Source organism: Oncorhynchus gorbuscha, linkage group LG20 (genome assembly GCF_021184085.1).
Source record: "Oncorhynchus gorbuscha isolate QuinsamMale2020 ecotype Even-year linkage group LG20, OgorEven_v1.0, whole genome shotgun sequence".
Classification (NCBI taxonomy): Eukaryota; Metazoa; Chordata; class Actinopteri; order Salmoniformes; family Salmonidae; genus Oncorhynchus; species Oncorhynchus gorbuscha.
In genome coordinates, this window is record NC_060192.1 from 19659076 (window position 1) to 19680070 (window position 20995).

Consider the following 20995-nt stretch of genomic DNA (forward strand, 5'->3'; position numbering starts at 1 on the left):
TTCACGGCTGGGTTTCCCTTTGTAATTCCCTTTGTAAGTTTGCAAGCCCTGCCACATCCGACGAGCGTCAGAGCCGGCGTAGTAGTCTTGTATTGATGCTTTGCCTGTATATTGGCTCGTCGGAGGTCATAGTTGGATTTCTTATAAGCTTCCGGATTAGTGTCCCGCACCTTGAAAGTGGCAGCTGTAGCCTTTAGCTCAGTGTGGATGTTGCCTGGATATGATTTACTTACGGTCAATATGGGGACGACGTCGTCAATGCACTTATTAATGAAGAGACTGATGTGGTAACTCTTCAACGTTATCAGATTAATCCTGGAACATATTCCAGTTTGTGCAAAACAGTCCTGTAGCTTAGCATCTGCTTCATCGGGCCACTTCGGTATTGAGCTGGTACTTCCTGTTTTGAGTTATGGTCAGATTTGCCATGGGGAGGGTAGGGAGAGCCTTGTATGCGTTTCTGTCTTTGGAGTAAAGGAGATGTATAATTGTGTCGCTTCCAGTTGCACAGGTGACGTGCTGATATAAAATTGAGGTAAAACAGATTTCAGTTCTCCTTCATTAAAATCATTGACCACGAGAAGTTCCGCCTCTGGGTGTGCGTTTTCTTGTTTGCTTATGGCTGTATACAGCTTGTTGAGTGCACTCTTGGTGCAATTATCGGTTTGTACTGGTAAATAGTCAGCTATGAAAAATATTGATTCAAACTTGGTAAATAGTATGTTCTGCAGCCAATGTTCCCTCCCCAGGTCTGCTGAGCGCCAACTTGAATGTTGTGAAAAGTCTGTGCAACTTTTAGCCACACTAAGCCTGTAACCGCTTGAAATGACCGTTTCAGACAGTAGTCAAGTAGGCAACTGTGGCTATTTGATCATAATGTAGGCCTTCAAGAGCGGTCTACCATAAAAAACAATGGAGAAAACTGCATCCCATAACAATTTAACATGGAAATAACTGTTCTATCATTCAGCCTACATTAGCAGCCAATGTGTCATGTTCAATGTAGGCTACATTCCATGACTTTTAGGAGAGAAAAAACATGCAGTGCTTGACATTAACATTTTTATCCACTTGTCCTTCAGACAAGGAGGTGACTGAAAATGTTGTTGTCGTGTTTGATGCAAGGGTATGGGAATTATTATTCCCATACCCTTATTACAGAGAATCAGACAAATGATGTTACCCTCTGCCTATTGGCTACTTAGCTTATTCAAGCCGGTCTCAAAATACAACACTGCCCCTTAAGACATAAAAAAGCTCTTTACCAGACTCACTTTTCAAAGATGTCTAGACATTTTTACGTTTTGTGCTCTTGTAGGAAGCAATCACTCCCCCATTGCGGACTACAAATGATCTCTAACAGGGCTAATAACTCACTAACTAGCAAAGGATGAACAAATGTGCACACGTGGCGACATGCAGCTCCCGCGTTGATCTCAAAACAAGCGTGTCTTGGTTATGCTGCACGGTGTGTGTGTAGAGCACGGCTGAGTCATGCATGTCAATGCAATATATTCCTACTCCGATGCGTTCTGCCTACAACAAAATCTCTTGCCTCATACCACACTACCGTTCAAAAGTTTGGGGTCACATAGAAATGTCCTTCTGTTTGAAAGAAAAGCAAATCGTTTTGTCCATTAAAATAACATCAAATTGATCAGAAATACAGTGTAGAATTTTTTTTAAAGAAAGCTGCCGACCGGTCTTGACGATGCATGGAAAAGCCAACGAGATGTTGTCATGCAGGTGAAAGAGGACCCAAAAGCGACTTAACAGAAACAGAGTTTATTCAAGTCCAAACAGGGAATAACTGAAATCCTCTAGTCTGTAGAGGGGAATAACAGGAGAAGCGGCCACAGACTGCAGGTCGCTTCGGGTAGGCGCAGGCCGTAGCTGACAGAGACACCTGCTCACACGCAGCATCTGATGAAGGCAAAAACACGACAGGACAGGGCGATACACAATCACAGCACGGTGAATTCTAAACAAGGAACCGACAGGACAGGAACGGAACACAAAGGAATAAATAGGGACTCTAATCAGGGGAAAGGATCGGGAACAGGTGTGGGAAGACTAAATGATGATTAGGGGAATAGGAACAGCTGGGAGCAGGAACGGAACGATAGAGAGAAGAGAGAGCGAGAGAGTGAGAGAGGGAGGGGGAGAGAGAGGGATAGAAAGAGGGAAAGAACCAAATAAGACCAGCAGAGGGAAACGAATAGAATGGGGAGCACAGGGACAAGACATGATAATAAATGACAAACATGACAGTACCCCCCCACTCACCGAGCGCCTCCTGGCGCACTCGAGGAGGAATCCTGGCGGCAACGGAGGAAATCATCGATGAGTGAACGGTCCAGCACGTCCCGAGACGGAACCCAACTCCTCTCCTCAGGACCGTAACCCTCCCAATCCACTAAGTATTGGTGACCCCGTCCCGAGAACGCATGTCCATGATCTTATGTACCTTGTAAATAGGTGCGCTCTCGACAAGGACGGGAGGGGGAGGGAAGACGAACGGGGTGCGAAGAAAGGGCTTAACACAGGAGACATGGAAGACAGGATGGACGCGACGAAGATGTCGCGGAAGAAGCAGTCGCACAGCGACAGGATTGACGACCTGGGAGACACGGAACGGACCAATGAACCGCGGAGTCAACTTACGAGAAGCTGTCGTAAGAGGAAGGTTGCGAGTGGAAAGCCACACTCTCTGGCCGCAACAATACCTTGGACTCTTAATCCTGCGTTTATTGGCGGCTCTCACCGTCTGTGCCCTGTAACGGCAAAGTGCAGACCTCACCCTCCTCCAGGTGCGCTCACAACGTTGGACAAACGCTTGAGCGGAGGGAACGCTGGACTCGGCAAGCTGGGATGAGAACAGAGGAGGCTGGTAACCCAGACTACTCTGAAACGGAGATAACCCGGTAGCAGACGAAGGAAGCGAATTGTGAGCGTATTCTGCCCAGGGGAGCTGTTCTGCCCAAGACGCAGGGTTTCTGAAAGAAAGGCTGCGTAGTATGCGACCAATCGTCTGATTGGCCCTCTCTGCTTGACCGTTAGACTGGGGATGAAACCCGGAAGAGAGACTGACGGACGCACCAATCAAACGACAGAACTCCCTCCAAAACTGTGACGTGAATTGCGGGCCTCTGTCTGAAACGGCGTCTAACGGGAGGCCATGAATTCTGAATACATTCTCAATAATGATTTGTGCCGTCTCCTTAGCGGAAGGAAGTTTAGCGAGGGGAATGAAATGTGCCGCCTTAGAGAACCTATCGACAACCGTAAGAATCACAGTCTTCCCCGCAGACAAAGGCAGACCGGTAATGAAGTCTAAGGCGATGTGAGACCATGGTCGAGAAGGAATGGGGAGCGGTCTGAGACGACCGGCAGGAGGAGAGTTACCCGACTTAGTCTGCGCGCAGTCCGAACAAGCAGCCACGAAACGGCGCGTGTCACGCTCCTGAGTCGGCCACCAAAAGCGCTGGCGAATAGACGCAAGAGTGCCTCGAACACCGGGATGACCAGCTAACTTGGCAGAGTGAGCCCACTGAAGAACAGCCAGACGAGTGGAAACAGGAACGAAAAGGAGGTTACTAGGACAAGCGCGCGGCGACGCAGTATGCGTGAGTGCTTGCTTAACCTGTCTTTCAATTCCCCAGACTGTTAACCCGACAACACGCCCATAAGGAAGAATCCCCTCGGGATCAGTAGAAGCCACAGAAGAACTAAACAGACGGGATAAGGCATCAGGCTTGGTGTTCTTGCTACCCGGACGGTAAGAAATCACAAACTCGAAACGAGCGAAAAACAACGCCCAACGAGCTTGACGGGCATTAAGTCGTTTGGCAGAACGGATGTACTCAAGGTTCTTATGGTCTGTCCAAACGACAAAAGGAACGGTCGCCCCCTCCAACCACTGTCGCCATTCGCCTAGGGCTAAGCGGATGGCGAGCAGTTCACGGTTACCCACATCATAGTTGCGCTCAGATGGCGACAGGCGATGAGAAAAATAAGCGCAAGGATGAACCTTATCGTCAGACTGGAAGCGCTGGGATAGAATGGCTCCCACGCCTACCTCTGAAGCGTCAACCTCGACAATGAATTGTCTAGTGACGTCAGGAGTAACGAGGATAGGAGCGGACGTAAAACGTTCTTTTAGAAGATCAAAAGCTCCCTGGGCGGAACCGGACCACTTAAAACACGTCTTGACAGAAGTAAGAGCTGTGAGAGGGGCAGCAACTTGACCGAAATTACGAATGAAACGCCGATAGAAATTAGCGAAACCTAAAAAGCGCTGCAACTCGACACGTGACCTTGGAACGGGCCAATCACTGACAGCTTGGACCTTAGCGGAATCCATCTGAATGCCTTCAGCGGAAATAACGGAACCGAGAAAAGTAACGGAGGAGACATGAAAAGAGCACTTCTCAGCCTTTACGTAGAGACAATTCTCTAAAAGGCGCTGTAGAACACGTCGAACGTGCTGAACATGAATCTCGAGTGACGGAGAAAAAATCAGGATATCGTCAAGATAGACAAAAACAAAGATGTTCAGCATGTCTCTCAGAACATCATTAACTAATGCCTGAAAAACAGCTGGCGCATTGGCGAGACCGAACGGCAGAACCCGGTACTCAAAATGCCCTAACGGAGTGTTAAACGCCGTTTTCCACTCGTCCCCCTCTCTGATGCGCACGAGATGGTAAGCGTTACGAAGGTCCAACTTAGTAAAGCACCTGGCTCCCTGCAGAATCTCGAAGGCTGATGACATAAGGGGAAGCGGATAACGATTCTTAACCGTTATGTCATTCAGCCCTCGATAATCCACGCAGGGGCGCAGAGTACCGTCCTTCTTCTTAACAAAAAAGAACCCCGCCCCGGCCGGAGAGGAAGAAGGCACTATGGTACCGGCGTCAAGAGACACAGACAAATAATCCTCGAGAGCCTTACGTTCGGGAGCCGACAGAGAGTATAGTCTACCTCGAGGAGGAGTGGTCCCCGGAAGGAGATCAATACTACAATCATACGACCGGTGAGGAGGAAGGGAGTTGGCTCGGGACCGACTGAAGACCGTGCGCAGATCATGATATTCCTCCGGCACTCCTGTCAAATCGCCAGGTTCCTCCTGAGAAGTAGGGACAGAAGAAACGGGAGGGATGGCAGACATTAAACACTTCACATGACAAGAAACGTTCCAGGATAGGATAGAATTACTAGACCAATTAATAGAAGGATTATGACATACTAGCCAGGGATGACCCAAAACAACAGGTGTAAACGGTGAACGGAAAATCAAAAAAGAAATAGTCTCACTGTGGTTACCAGATACTGTGAGGGTTAAAGGTAGTGTCTCAAATCTGATACTGGGAAGATGACTACCATCTAAGTCGAACATGGGCGTAGGCTTCTCTAACTCTCTGAAAGGAATGTCATGTTTCCGAACCCATGCTTCGTCCATGAAACAACCCTCAGCCCCAGAGTCTATCAAGGCACTACATGTAGCACCCGAACCGGTCCAGCGTAGATGGACCGACAAAGTAGTACAGGATTTTGATGGAGAGACTTGAGTAGTTGCGCTCACCTGTAGCCCTCCGCTTACAGATGAGCTCTGGCTTTTACTGGACATGAATTAACAAAATGTCCAGCAACTCCGCAATAGAGGCACAGGCGGTTGGTGATCCTCCGTTCCCTCTCCTTAGTCGAGATGCGAATCCCTCCCAGCTGCATGGGCTCAGTCTCAAAGCCAGAGGAGGGAGATGGTTGCGATGCGGAGCAGGGAAACACCGTTGATGCGAGCTCTCTTCCACGAGCCCGGTGACGAAGATCTACCCGTCGTTCTATGCGGATGGCGAGAGCAATCAAAGAGTCCACATCTGAAGGAACCTCCCGGGAGAGAATCTCATCCTTAACCACTGCGTGGAGTCCCTCCAGAAAACGAGCGAGCAGCGCCGGCTCGTTCCACTCACTAGAGGCAGCAAGAGTGCGAAACTCAATAGAATAATCCGTTATGGACCGTTCACCTTGGCATAAGGAAGCCAGGGCCCTAGAAGCCTCCCCACCAAAAACTGAACGGTCAAAAACCCGAATCATCTCCTCTTTAAAGTTCTGGAACTTGTTAGAGCAATCAGCCCTTGCCTCCCAGATAGCTGTGCCCCATTCTCGAGCCCGGCCAGTAAGGAGTGAAATGACGTAAGCAACCCGAGCTCTCTCTCTAGAGTATGTGTTGGGTTGGAGAGAGAACACAATCTCACACTGCGTGAGAAAGGAGCGGCACTCAGTGGGCTGCCCGGAGTAGCAAGGTGGGTTATTAACCCTAGGTTCTGGAGGCTCGGCAGGCCAGGAAGTAACAGGTGGCACGAGACGTAGACTCTGGAACTGTCCAGAGAGGTCGGAAACCTGAGCGGCCAGGTTCTCCACGGCATGGCGAGCAGCAGACAATTCCTGCTCGTGTCTGCCGAGCATGGCTCCTTGGATCTCGACGGCAGTGTAACGAGCGTCTGAAGTCGCTGGGTCCATTCCTTGGTCGGTTCCTTCTGTCATGCAGGTGAAAGAGGACCCAAAAGCGACTTAACAGAAACAGAGTTTATTCAAGTCCAAACAGGGAATAACTGAAATCCTCTAGTCTGTAGAGGGGAATAACAGGAGAAGCGGCCACAGACTGCAGGTCGCTTCGGGTAGGCGCAGGCCGTAGCTGACAGAGACACCTGCTCACACGCAGCATCTGATGAAGGCAAAAACACGACAGGACAGGGCGATACACAATCACAGCACGGTGAATTCTAAACAAGGAACCGACAGGACAGGAACGGAACACAAAGGAATAAATAGGGACTCTAATCAGGGGAAAGGATCGGGAACAGGTGTGGGAAGACTAAATGATGATTAGGGGAATAGGAACAGCTGGGAGCAGGAACGGAACGATAGAGAGAAGAGAGAGCGAGAGAGTGAGAGAGGGAGGGGGAGAGAGAGGGATAGAAAGAGGGAAAGAACCAAATAAGACCAGCAGAGGGAAACGAATAGAATGGGGAGCACAGGGACAAGACATGATAATAAATGACAAACATGACAGATGTATTCTACTCTGTGAAACATAGAATATTACAGTTCTTCTGGTCCCGATGATAGGACCGTCTCGATTCGATCTTGTCCAGTTTGTTCTTTAGTGACTGTACGTTCACCAACAGAACGGAGGGTAGAGGTGGTATCCACTGCAGCGCAATTTTCATCATCGTCTCCCAAGGACACTTGTGTACAGCAAAGAGTATCAAACAATCAGTGTCTACGTTGTCTATGTTACACACATAGACACTCAACCATGCAAATTGGCGGAGTAATTGTTTATTTGGAGACAAGACATTAGTCTTTCTCTTATACAGATATCGTACACACTCTCACTAAATCACATCCAATATCATACACATCAACCTACTCAGATTTACTACACACATAATATCTTGTCTCAATTTTATAACATCTGTGGCATTGGCTCACAGGCAAACAGGCAACGGAGTAAAACAAATATTGCTAGAACCTATTTCTTGAATTCTAAATATCAGACATTTGAAAGCTCTAATTTTGACCATCATAATACCTCTGATGGCAGTAACTTTACAAGCACTAATTGTGGTCAATGTAACAGCTGTTGGGAGGAGAGGACCAAGATGCAGCGTGGTAAGTCTTCATATTCTTTAATGAATAAACAACTGAACACTGAAAAACGACAAACAAACAGTCCTGTACGGTGAAGGAAAACACAGAACAGAAAATAACCACCCACACCACACAGGTGGGAAAAGGCTACCTAAGTATGATTCTCAATCAGAGACAACGAACGACACCTGCCTCTGATTGAGAACCATACCAGGCCAAACACAAAACCACAACATAGAACAAAGAACATAGACTACCCACCCAACTCACGCCCTGACCATACTAAAACAAAGTCATAACAAAAGAACTAAGGTCAGAACGTGACAGTCAATTTAGACTGAGAATAGTATCTAGTTATGGGAAGGGGTGAAATAAGTATAGCCAGTTATAATTGTAACGGTTTAGCAGATTATTAAAAAAGAGCAGCCTTTTACATGGCAAAAAGAAAAGGAATATAACATACAACATATAACTGTTTACATGAAACGCACTATACATCCTTAGATGAAGATTGCTTGGGAAAAAGGAATGGGGTGGTGAAATAATTTTCTATCGTGGACAAAGGAACTCAAAAGGTGTGATGATATTAATGAACAAAAGTTTCGGTCTGAATGTGCAAATAGTCAGGAATGATTCGCAAGGAAGGTGGATCCAAAATTCTTCCTGAATCTCCAATACAGGAATGCTAACAAAAAAAGAATTTGCAGAAACTTGTTACTGAAGATGGAGTCATCTATCATTCTCTGAATGATATTTAAAAAGAGGAAGCTAATTATTTTAGGCAGATGTTCTCTTTTCCGTCTCCTCCTCTCCCACTGAATGAAGATTACGGTAAGGAATTATTTCCAAATAATATAAATATAAATACGAAAATGAACAAATATACAGAAATATCAGTGCGAAGGCCTAATTACGGAGGAATAACTTTTTGAGGCTATTAAATCCTTTCAGCCTGGAAAACCCCCAGGGCTTGATGGCATACCGGTGTAGAGGTATATCAACTATTTTTTGACATACTAAAAGCTCCATTGTTAGAAATGGTAGTCTGTTAGGTACTCAGCAGGAAGGTCTGATTTCTCTATTATTAAAACAAGACCCAGATGGCAAATATAAAGACCCAGTCTATCTAAAAAACTGGAGGCCCCTTACACTTCAATGTTGTGATGCAAAAATACTAGTGAAATGCATAGCACTCAGAATTAAAAGGGTTTTACCAGGTACTGTTCATCCTGATCAGACAGGTTTGTTACATTAACCCTGGATGCTTCTGTGTGTCGCTCTGAATGGGAGTCTGTTGGATGACTGGTATGATGTAGTTGTTGAGCAGCTTCACTGCAGTATATTCTATGTTTTGGATATTCAATAAAAACAACAGGAAAAAGAGTATCTGGGACGATTTCTACACAGTATTTGGTGACTTAATTTCTTTCCGTGTCAGACTCGCAAGGCACAGATCTAGGAACAGTTTAGCTTCTCTAATTGTGATCTTAACTGTTCAAGGGGAAATGAAGACTACTTTCTAGATGCTAGCTATCATCCAACAGAGCAAAGTTTTATGGTATCTTTGTGTGTGTGTGTGTGTGTGTGTGTGTGTGTGTGTGTGTGTGTGTGTGTGTGTGTGTGTGTGTGTGTGTGTGTGTGTGTGTGTGTGTGTGTGTGTGTGTGTGTGTGTGTGTGTGTGTGTGTGTGTGTGTGTGTGTGTGTGTGTGTGTGTGTGTGTGTGTGTGTGGGCAGCACCACCAGTTCCACGACCAGCTCGTGCGACACAGACTTCTCCAAGGAGGACGAACAGCGACTAAAAGACTACGTGCAGCAGCTAAAGAATGACCGTGCGGCAGTCAAGCTGACCATGCTGGAGCTAGAGAGCGTTCACGTCGACCCCCTCAGCCTTGAGGTCAAGCCCCGCGGAGACACGCACCGTCTGGACCTGGAGAACGCTGTGCTGATGCAGGAGCTCATGGCCATGAAGGTGAGAGGGAGAGGGAGGGAGAAGGAGGGAGCGGGAGGAGAGTGGGAGGGAGAGCATACACACAGGCCTTTTCATTCAATTCTACTCATTTTGCCATGTAGTGGAGAGACATTTTTGCAGTTCTTAATATGATTTCTGAGTGAGAGTGGGGTCCCCCCGGTTATTAATTCAACCACGATTACTACAAGTGCAGATAGCTGGCCGGTGGACTAACTTACCGATCGAAAAAAAACAAAAAGATATGGGCTAATTGAGTCACTGTCGGTTTCCATCAAACCTTTTCATGTCGGGTAAATAATGTCACAACAGACCTGTTGGAAACTGTTTGTATACTTTCCAAATGGCGATAAAACAAAATACATTTTGTGTCATATGGAAGTAAACTTGGAGTCACGTGATGACATGCTGTGTGATCCTCCCACCACGACTTGGGAACACATGCAGTTTATTAGGCTACAGATGAAATAAGTTATGATGAACTTCACAGGGTGGTGAAAGTGCACGGTGATGAGCTTTGATGTTTGGTATACTCAGTGTCTATCCTTATTTCCTCCCTCCCCTTTTCCCTTTCTTCCATATGGTTACAATATGATAAGAATAACTTGATAAGAATAACTTGTAGCTTGTTTATATTAGCTTGCTAACCCTTCCTCCGCCCTCAGGAGGAGATGGCGGAGCTGAAGGCCCAGCTCTACCTGCTGGAGAAGGAGAAGAAGGCAGTGGAGCTGCGGCTGAGCACGCGGGAGGCCCAGGAGCAGGCCTACCTGGTGCACATCGAGCACCTCAAGGCCGAAGTGGAGGAGCAGCAGGAGCAGCGCAGGAGATCCCTCAGCTCCACTGGGAGTAGTAGTAAAGACAAGAGCCAAGCCGCTAAGGTGTGTGGACAACACACACGCATGCACACACACTTGGTCCAAACCCCCCCCCAACATTGGCCTCTAGGATGTATACCGACCGCATGGAAGGGGCAAGTGCCAGGGTGAGGCGCACAAACATTTACGCCCTCTAAATTCTCCAACCCGAAAAGAGACCTCGTCCACCTATGGAGACACAAGCCCCAGACCCAACAGGTCTACCACAAAGCGGGGTTCAGGCTTAGATTGAGGCTTGTAGACAGTGTGTCTCTCTCCAGGACGAAGCAGCATTCACTCTGAACCAGTCAGTCACATGAATCATTGAAGAGGCTGGAGGCTGAGTCACAGCTCTGTCCACTCCCTTCTCTCTCTCTCTGTCTCTCTCCCTCCTCTGTCTTGTTGCCCCCATTCTTCCTCCTCCATCTCCCTCACACCTTGTCAGCCTGTATATATTTGGCTCCTGGAATGAGTGCTACTTTTCTGAGCCCCCATACACAACAGTCCTAAAGCTGAGAGGGCCTGTCACTCTGACAGGTTGGCAGTTGCACACTAGAAGTCTCTACTTCAGACTTTCTCAGTCTGTTGGGGTTCTCCTCTGGGGAGCTGTCTGTCTGTACTCTGAGATGTGGCCCTAGAGAAGGGGCCACTGTGTGTCTGTGAGGGTCCTACTGTATACACACATTGACAGAGATAAAAAATAAACCTGGAGATGGGGAGAGTACAAGAATGGACTTAAGAGTATTGAGAGGGAGGAAAAGTAGAAGAAGGGGGAAAGAAAAGAGAATGGTGAGTACAAGAAAGGAAAAGACAGGAGGAAGGAGGGCAAATGGAGGTGAAGTCTGAGAGTGAGATACTGTACTGCATAAGAGGAGAAGAAACTGAGAGGATGGGAAGAGAAAGTAGACAAATTAGGACTTCCAGAGGCCCAAGTGCAATTCTAAACTATCGAAGACTTTTTTACCTGAATTCCAAGAGGTCTGGGAGATCAATTAGATATCAGAGCACTAAGCCCCTCACACCATCCATAGTCTTTTCTGACCATTTCTTTAATACATATAGACAGAGATCAGTTGTGTATTTGTGTGTGTGCCAGGATTAAGAAAGGGAATAGAATAGAGGTGTGCTTCTCTCTGATCACAGCCTTGAGCTTCCAATGCTTGTGACACTACATTAGCCTTGTAATCCACTGGATACGATAACAGTGCCCTTCCATGTCCCCTGGGACAGGGATTACGTGAACACACACATGCACTTCACATCTCTTGGCATGCACACAACATTCCAACACACACCCTTACAGCTTTACGTGCAGACACACATACACACACTACCTTAAATCTCGAGCCTCCCCCCCTTGCTATCACCGTAGCTCTGTTTGTTCAATAAGGCTCACTCATCGGTTGCTAGGAGCAACCAGCGTTGAATGTGCCAATCAAAGGGCCATCTGTAAATGCAAGTGCTTCTCAGAGTGAAAGACAGAGCAGCCTCTATTATTGCCCCCCCTGCTTTCAAACCAGCTACTCTTTATATCTACAGACCAATTCTTATTGTTAGGGTCTAGAAATGGCCTGTTTGATTGTATTTCACACACGGGGGTAGACTCTAATAGCCACACATACCTCCCACTGTGGGGGAGTGTATACTCATGCATGCTCTCTCTCTCACTCACACACACTCTGTTAGATCATTCCGCTCTGTCAGAGCCCATGATCAGAGCCATTCATCACCTGGAGCGGTGGATGTTTGTGACACACACACACACTGCAAGCCTAATCAAGCAAAATGCACACAGCACAAAGGCTATTACCCAACACGCGTGTGCGCGCTTGCGCTCACACACACACACACAACACTGACCAGTATCTTCCCCTCCTCCATTGTCTCTTCCTATATCCATTTCCCCACTACCTTAATGGAAGCCATGTTCCAATCTCCATCAACAGCCCTGTAATCAAATCAGGCTAGCAGGATAGCAGGCCCTGAATGTATGACAGCATACCTGTAACTCGATAAGCCATGTAGCATGCTCAATGAATACTCTGACATGCTTGTCCAGTGTGAGTCGAGCTGTATTGTTCTGTAGTCCAAGTGTAAGGCAATACAAAGGGATAAGTCGTTGAAGCATTGACTATATATGAATGGACGAAGCCATTGAAGACGTCAAACCATGTTTGAAGTCTCAAGGGGAGTTTTATGTAGACATAACATGCACAGTTCGAGCTAGTCCAGGAACTGACATTGCAGGCTAGTTCAGTGCTGAACCCTCTTATTGAGTATCTCAAGTTGAAAGCTGGCCGGTGTACTGCAGGCTGCCATTAGCTGTTAAATTATCCGTATTACTTTTGTGTGCTATTTTAAAGTAATAGTTTCAAGGACATACATCTGGTGTAATAGAAGCAAATCTTGGTACCATGATTGTCTTCTAAAAATGTTTTTATTTACACTAATATTTTCCACGAAGATTGCCATTTTCCTATTCATTATAGTGGGGGACCCTGCTTTCTGGAAACAACAGCCTGCAGTACACTGGAAGGCCTTGAACTTTGTGGTTTCAATGAGAGGGGGCAGTCGTTCTCCCCTGTGTTGGTGGTAGTGCTGCCACCTATAAGACCAAGCTTTTTACTGCATGTGACAGCTTGAGGTAAAAGCCACAGATCTAGGATCAGATTACCTTCTCCAAATCGCATAGCCACAGGAAGTAGAGGCATTGAATGTGTTGCAGCACCCCCTGATAAATGTAAATAATATTTCCAAAGTTATATAATTACTCCTGTCTGAACACTACCTTAATTTGGGCAGTACACTTGCCAAATATTGAATGGCTTGTTGTGTTGTGGCAACATAAATATTATCCATAGAACCCAGCTAGCACATAACGTTCTGACAGTGGTGTAAAGTACTGAAGAAAAAATACTTTCAAGTACTACTTTAGTAGTATCTGTACTTTACTTTACTATTCATATTTTTACAGCTGTTACTTTTACTTCACTACATTCCTGAAGAAAATATTGAAGATTTTACTCCATACATTTTCCCTGACAACCAAAAGTACTCGTTACATTTTGAATGCTTAGCAGGACAGAATAATTGTCAAATTCACTCACTCATCAAGCTAACACTTGGTCATCTCTACTGCTTCTGGGCTGGCAGACTCACTAAACACAAATGCATCTTTTGTAAATAATGTCATAGTGTTGGAGTGTTCCCCTGGCTATCTGTAAATTTAAAAAAACAAGAACAATTTTAATATTTTGCTTAATATAAGGATTTTTTAAATATTTAAGTATATTTTAGCAATTACATTTAATATTGATACTTAAGTATATTTACATTTACATTTAAGTCATTTAGCAGACGCTCTTATCCAGAGCGACTTACAAATTGGTGCATTCACCTTATGACATCCAGTGGAACAGCCACTTTACAATAGTGCATCTAAATATTTTAAGGGGGGGGGGGGGGTGAGAAGGATTACTTTATCCTATCCTAGGTATTCCTTAAAGAGGTGGGGTTTCAGGTGTCTATTTATTTAAAACCAAATACTTTTAGACTTTTACTCAATTAGTATTTTACTGGCTGACTTTTACTTGAGTAACTTTCTATTAAGGTATCTATACTTTTACTCAAGTATCACAATTGGGTACTTTTTCCACCACTGTGTTCTGAGAACCATATGTTTCTTAGAGCTTGCTAAAAGCGTGGTTGTCCTATGGCCATTTTGTATAAAACTGTCCCATAACATTTTATACAGGTTTCTCATGGTTATTTTTTTTAAAGTTCTCAGAACATTCAAAGAATGTTGAGAAACAATGTTCTTCTGTAGGAATTCCAGTACTTGAGCATTATGATTCCTCATGGTTCAATTTCAAGTCCTGTTCTCAAACATTAAGAAAACTTTCCATAAAAAAACACAGGAAACGGTCAAAGAACGTTCTACGAATGTTATTTCAAAATGTATATATATTCCGTTCTCAGCGTCAACAAATCTCATGGGTATGCTCAAAATGGTTGTCAGTTCTGACTTGAATGGGCACTTTCGTTCTATGGATTCTATTTCTATAGATTTTATTTATCTTTGCGCTGTCAGTGAATGACTAAAGGCCTTTTGCAAATATCAGAATACAATTGCTGGAAATACGTTTGGAAAGCAAATTCCTACTGCTGAAAAGAGAAACTAATTTGGTTAAAAAACATTTTTTTTCTCACAACAACTCTGAAGAACAGCACTGTTTTTAAGTAACTCAGGCCTATCTTGAGACCATCACTGGTACGGTGAGAAGCCTAGGCTACGCATATTCATGCTGTCTTCATAATTGTGTGAGTCAGTGCCACTGGAAAGTTGATTTTGTAGCCTATAATATTTATATATTTCCTCCTAATGTTGTACAATCTGTGTCTCCTTTATTGTTATTGGACCTGGGCCAGGTCAAGACCAAGGCCCGGTTTCCCAAAAGCATCTTAAGGCTAAGTTAATGACAATGAATGCTTTTTGGAAAGGTTGTTTTTTAAATCTGTTTGACAGTGTCAAGAGTAGCCACTCATTTAGGTCCTTTGCGTAGTGTAAAAAATATTCTGATAATGTCTCCTCTCATGTAGGCCTAAATGACGTAGAATTGCATGAAATGCGTTAATAAAAGGACCCTCCCCCAGTGTGTAAATCGTAAAAACGCTTCTGCTTAACTGTATGCCATTAGGCAAATGCGATGATGGAATGTGTTATTATAAAGGGATCTTTGTTAACTTAATCACTGTAAAGCGCTGATCAGAGTCCAAAACGTGTACGCACAACAGTGTTTTAGAATATTGTCCCGATGGCTTTCATAATTTTGCTATAATAATTTTGCTATTCTCATTTTAGAACGTTTTGAAGATTGTTCAACAAATAAGGTGCAAAAAAACGTAAATCAGCTTCTAGTTATCTCAGTAGAGACCAAAGGAATTTCTAGAGTTAACCATCCCTGAGACCAGGTGTGATAACTCGTATGTCTAGTGATGATGTTTGGTACAGTGGGACTTTTTGTAAAAGGGCTATATAATTTAAAAGATAGCAATGTATCAAACCTACGTGACATTGAAGAGGGCCAACCAACTTTCTGGTAGAGAATCCAGTAATGATTACTAAAATTGGTGCCCGTCATAAAGCGCAGTGCGCTATGATAAACTGCATCTGATGGCTTTAATGTAGTGGCAGCTGTGAACATATAGATGTCGCTATAGTCCAATTGTATAAACAATTGTAAACATTTTGATGTCCAATTGGTAGTTACAGTCTGCATATAGTTGCAGTGATATAACTGTATATATATACAGTTGAAGTCGGAAGTTTACATACAGTTATGTTGTTGTCATAAAAAACTTGTTTTTCAACCACTCCACAAAAGTCTTGTTAACAAACTACTTTGGCAAGTCGTTTAGGACATCTACTTTGTGCATGACACAAGTCATTTTTCAGTGGGTCAGAAATTTACATACACTTAGTTGACTGTGCCTTCAAACTCAGTGCCTCTTTACTTGCCATCATGGGAAAATCAAAAGAAATCAGCCAAGACATCAGAAAAAAAGTGGGGTGCACAGGGAGGCAGCATCATGTTGTGGGGGTGCTTTGCTGCAGGAGGGACTGGTGCACTGGGAATATGATGAAAGTAATAAAAGCTGAAAGAAATCATTCTCTTTACTATTATTCTGACATTTCACATTCATAATGTAAAGTGGTGATCCTAACTGACCTAAGACAGGGGATGTTTACTAGTATTAAATGTCAGGAATTGTGAAGACTTGAGTTCAAATGTATTTGGCTAAGATGTATGTAAACCTTCGACTTCAACTGTGTGTGTGTGTGTGTGTGTGTGTGTGTGTGTGTGTGTGTGTGTGTGTGTGTGTGTGTGTGTGTGTGTGTGTGTGTGTGTGTGTGTGTGTGTGTGTGTGTGTGTGTGTGTGTGTGTGTGTGTGTGTGTGTGTGTGTGTATATATATTTAGATCACAAGGGTCACCACCTTTGTTAAGCGGGAGTACATGGGCCGCCTTCCAAACCTTGGGAATAGTCCCAGATATAATCGTTACGTAAAAAATATGAGTTAATGATTCAGAAAACGGGAGCGAGAGCTGCAGCAAAAGTGGATCAAGCATGTCAGCTCCAGTGGATTTTTGAAAATGAAAACAAAGACTTTCTAGAAGTTGACTGGTTAAACGGTGAGTCAGCTAGAGGCTGGCAGAGGGAAGAGCAGTCGATTGACTACACCACCTTTAATTACTGATCTGTCGGCAGCCTAATCACCTCAGCCCATCACTTCACCAGGCGTAGTATGATAATGATTAGTATTAGCACTGTATGGTTGTAGACCAGCTCTTCATGGTATTGTTATGTTCCAGGATTGTGGAGACTCTCCGGCCATCAGCCTATCAGACCTGAGGACACTGAATGATAGCGACCTGGCAGCAGAGCTCACCAACGCACTGAGACGGTAAAAAACCCAACGCACTGTGTGCGCGTGTGTATCTCTGTGTGGATGTCTGTCTATCTGCTATGTGTGTGTGTGTGTGTGTGTTCCTGACTCATCCTGTGTGTGTGTCTCAGGGAGAAGAAGCTAAAGGGGCGTGTCCAGGAGCTAGTGGCAGCGCTGGAAAGACTAACCAAGAGTAGCGAGGTCCGCCACCAGCAGAGTGCCGAGTTCGTCAACGATCTGAAACGAGCAAACAGGTAACCATAGTAACACTCACGGGAAATACGGGAAAACAGGTAACCATAGTAACACTCAGAGGAAATATTTTTTGTGATTAAAAGTGAAAATGTTTGTAGAAAATACATTTGGCTTTATTGTATGTATGTGTGTGTGTGGGGGGGGGTGTATATGGCTACCCATGTACAGTGGAGCAAAAAAGTATTTAGTCAGCCACCAATTGTGCAAGTTCTCCCACTTAAAAAGATGAGAGACCTGTAATTTTCATCATAGGTACACTTCAACTATGACAGACAAAATGAGGAAAGAAATCCAGAGAATCACATTGTAGGATTTTTTATGAATTTATTTGCAAATTATGGTGGAAAATAAGTATTTGGTCACCTACAAACAAGCAAGATTTCTGGCTCTCACAGACCTGTAACTTGTTATCAGTATAAAAGACACCTGTCCACAACCTCAAACAGTCATACTCCAAACTCCACTATGGCCAAGACCAAAGAGCTGTCAAAGGACACCAGAAACAAAATTGTAGACCTGCACCAGGCTGGGAAGACTGATTCTGCAATAGGTAAGCAGCTTGGTTTGAATAAATCAACTGTGGAAGCAATTATTAGGAATGAAGACATACAAGACCACTGATAATCTCCCTCGATCTGGGGCTCCACGCAAGATCTCACCCTGTGGGGTCAAAATGATCACAAGAACGGTGAGCAAAAATCCCAGAACCACACGGGGGGACCTAGTGAATGACCTGCAGAGAGCTGGGACCAAAGTAACAAAGCCTACCATCAGTAACACACTACGCCACCAGGGACTCAAATCCTGCAGTGCCAGACGTGTCCCCCTGCTTAAGCCAGTACATGTCCAGGCCCGTCTGAAGTTTGCTAGAGAGCATTTGGATGACCCAGAAGAAGATTGGGAGAATGTCATATGGTCAGATGAAACCAAAATAGAACTTTTTGGTAAAAACTCAACTCGTCGTGTTTGGAGGACAAAGAATACTGAGTTGCATCCAAAGAACACCATACCTACTGTGAAGCATGGGGGTGTAAACATCATGCTTTGGGGCTGTTTTTCTGCAAAGTGACCAGGACGACTGATCCGTGTAAAGGAAAGAATGAATGGAGCCATGTATCGTGAGATTTTGAGTGAAAACCTCCTTCCATCAGCAAGGGCATTGAAGATGAAACGTGGCTGGGTCTTTCAGCATGACAATGATCCCAAACACACCGCCCGGGCAACGAAGGAGTGGCTTCGTAAGAAGCATTTCAAGGTCCTGGAGTGGCCTAGCCAGTCTCCAGATCTCAACCCCATAGAAAATCTTTGGAGGGAGTTGAAAGTCCTTGTTGCCCAGCAACAGCCCAAAACATCACTGCTCTAGAGGAGATCTGCATGGAGGAATGGGCCAAAATACCAGCAACAGTGTGTGAAAACCTTGTGAAGACTTACAGAAAACGTTTGACCTCTGTCATTGCCAACAAAGGGTATATAACAAAGTATTGAGATAAACTTTTGTTATTGACCAAATACTTATTTTCCACCATAATTTGCAAATAAATTCATTAAAAATCCTACAATGTGATTCTCATTTTGTCTGTCATAGTTGAAGTGTACCTATGATGAAAATTACAGGCCTCTCTCATCTTTTTAAGTGGGAGAACTTGCACAATTGGTGGCTGACTAAATACTTTCTTGCCCCACTGTATAAAGAAGATGTATTCATTCAACAATCCAATGAGTTTATTGGAGCTATTGTTAGGATTCTTTTCTTTTATAACAGTAGTTGGCTTGCATTGTAATACAGGGGTTGCCATCTAGTGGGAAATGGGTGAATTAATGCACTATTCTTTATGGATAGCACAAACACAATTCTCCTCTTAAAACACATTGACGCTTAGTTGCTACATCTAACCATTTATATTTTACTTCAACCCCTTAGTACCTCTGTGACTTGACTCACCACATCAAAACTGAAGTCTGTCTGCATTTTCCTGTCTAGCTATTTGACTCTGTCTCTCCTCTCTAACCTGTCTCTCTCTTCTCTCTTTCCTCTGTCCAGTAACCTGGTGGCTGCGTATGAGAAAGCTAAGAAAAAGCACCAGGGTAAGCTGAAAAAGCTGGAGGCTCAGATGATGGCCATGGTGGAGCGCCACGAGACACAGGTTCGCATGCTCAAACAACGCATCGCCCTGCTGGAGGAGGAAAACTCACGGCCACACACCAATGAGACCTCCCTATGAGAACTGATGAGACATCCCTATCAGAACTCACAAGGCATCACTATGAGAACTCACCAGACGTCGCTTCAGAAACTCACCAGACGTCGCTTCAGAAACTCACCAGACATCGCTATGAGAACTCACCAGACGTCGCTATGAGAACTCACCAGACGTCGCTTCAGAAACTCACCAGACGTCGCTATGAGAACTCACCAGACGTCGCTTCAGAAACTCACCAGACGTCGCTATGAGAACTCACCAGACGTCGCTTCAGAACCTCACCCATCGCAATGAGAAATACATCACTGTGAGAACTTGCAGCCAAACTCACAGCGCCACACCAACAGGACCTCCGGGTGAGCAACGCAAGGAGACTTCATGTCCACATTATTATTTGAAACATCATTACGAGCATCGGTTAGAGTTGGGGACAAGGGAATGGCTGGTATGTGTGTGTGCTGAGAATGTAAGCTTTCCCTACCAACCCATAGACACCCTGCAGTCCTATTCGGCACATACACGTGGGGAGGACACTCTGCGGTGATAGCTGCAAGTTCATTGGCCAGCAGATGGACAGGTAAAACTGCCAGGACCAATTGGAGTTGACGCTACAAATGACAGCTTTCAATCATATCTGCAGAACGACACATTTTGTTTACCACAGAAACCGATAGAGGAAAAGTGTCATTTTATATTTTTTGAGAGGAGCACTATAAGTAAGCAATAAGGCACCTCAGGGGTTTGGGGAATATGGTCAACATACCACGGCTAAAGGCTGTTCTTATGCACGACGCATCGTGGAGTGCCTGGATACAGCCCTTAGACGTGGCATATTGGCCATATACCACAAACCCCTGAGGTGCCTTATTGCTATTATAAACTGGTTACCAACGTAATTAGAGCTGTAAAAATATTTTTTTTATACATACCACAGCTGTCAGCCAATCAGCATTCAGGGCTTGAACCACCCAGTTTATAATATAAACTAACTATCCTTACTGGCAAATTATTAACTATTATATCCCAGTTTATTTCAAATGTTAGCTTTGATTTGGTAGCCTCTTTGTTATTTTGAGGTTTGACTGCAAATTATTTTTGAAACTATTTTTTATCAATGTTGCCATTTAGAGTTATTCCATTTGTTGCCATTTAGAAATATTTCTGGTGATTCCCTTTTAAGGAATACCTTTCTTTCAGCTCTACTTAGCAACTTCCCAGTTTTTAGTCTACAAAGTACACTCTGCCATAGTGAAGACTTACTGAACACATGGGCTCTATTCACTCAAACCTGCTTCCGAGGTTTGATTGGATAGGGCCCTAAGTCAATACCTCAAATTGAGCAAAATGTCCTTCCAATATGAATGGCATTGTTTCAGGTTCAGCCTTCAACTATACAGCAGTGAATCGCAAGAGACTGTAGTAGGTGTGTGCACATGGAGGGGAGATGACAATAGGGGTGTGTGCACATGGAGGGGAGATGACAATAGGGGTGTGTGCACATGGAGGGGAGATGACAATAGGGGTGTGTGCACATGGAGGGGAGATGACAATAGGGGTGTGTGCACATGGAGGGGAGATGACAATAGGGGTGTGTGCACATGGAGGGAGATGACAATAGGG

General features: G+C 44.6%; 1 protein-coding gene across 3 annotated transcripts in view; it reads left to right on the forward strand.

Annotated features, from left to right (window-relative positions):
- Positions 1-20201, forward strand: part of LOC124006804 (colorectal mutant cancer protein-like) — a 133177-nt gene extending 112976 nt beyond the window's left edge. For all 3 annotated transcript variants that reach the window (XM_046316963.1, XM_046316964.1, XM_046316965.1), the window contains 5 exons: positions 9388-9622; positions 10285-10497; positions 16846-16937; positions 17051-17173; positions 19216-20201. In XM_046316963.1, coding sequence (XP_046172919.1) covers positions 9388-9622; positions 10285-10497; positions 16846-16937; positions 17051-17173; positions 19216-19396 — 844 coding nt within the window. In that variant the 3' untranslated portion in view covers positions 19397-20201. The remainder of the gene's footprint in view (positions 1-9387; positions 9623-10284; positions 10498-16845; positions 16938-17050; positions 17174-19215) is intronic.
- The last annotated feature ends 794 nt before the right edge of the window (positions 20202-20995 follow it).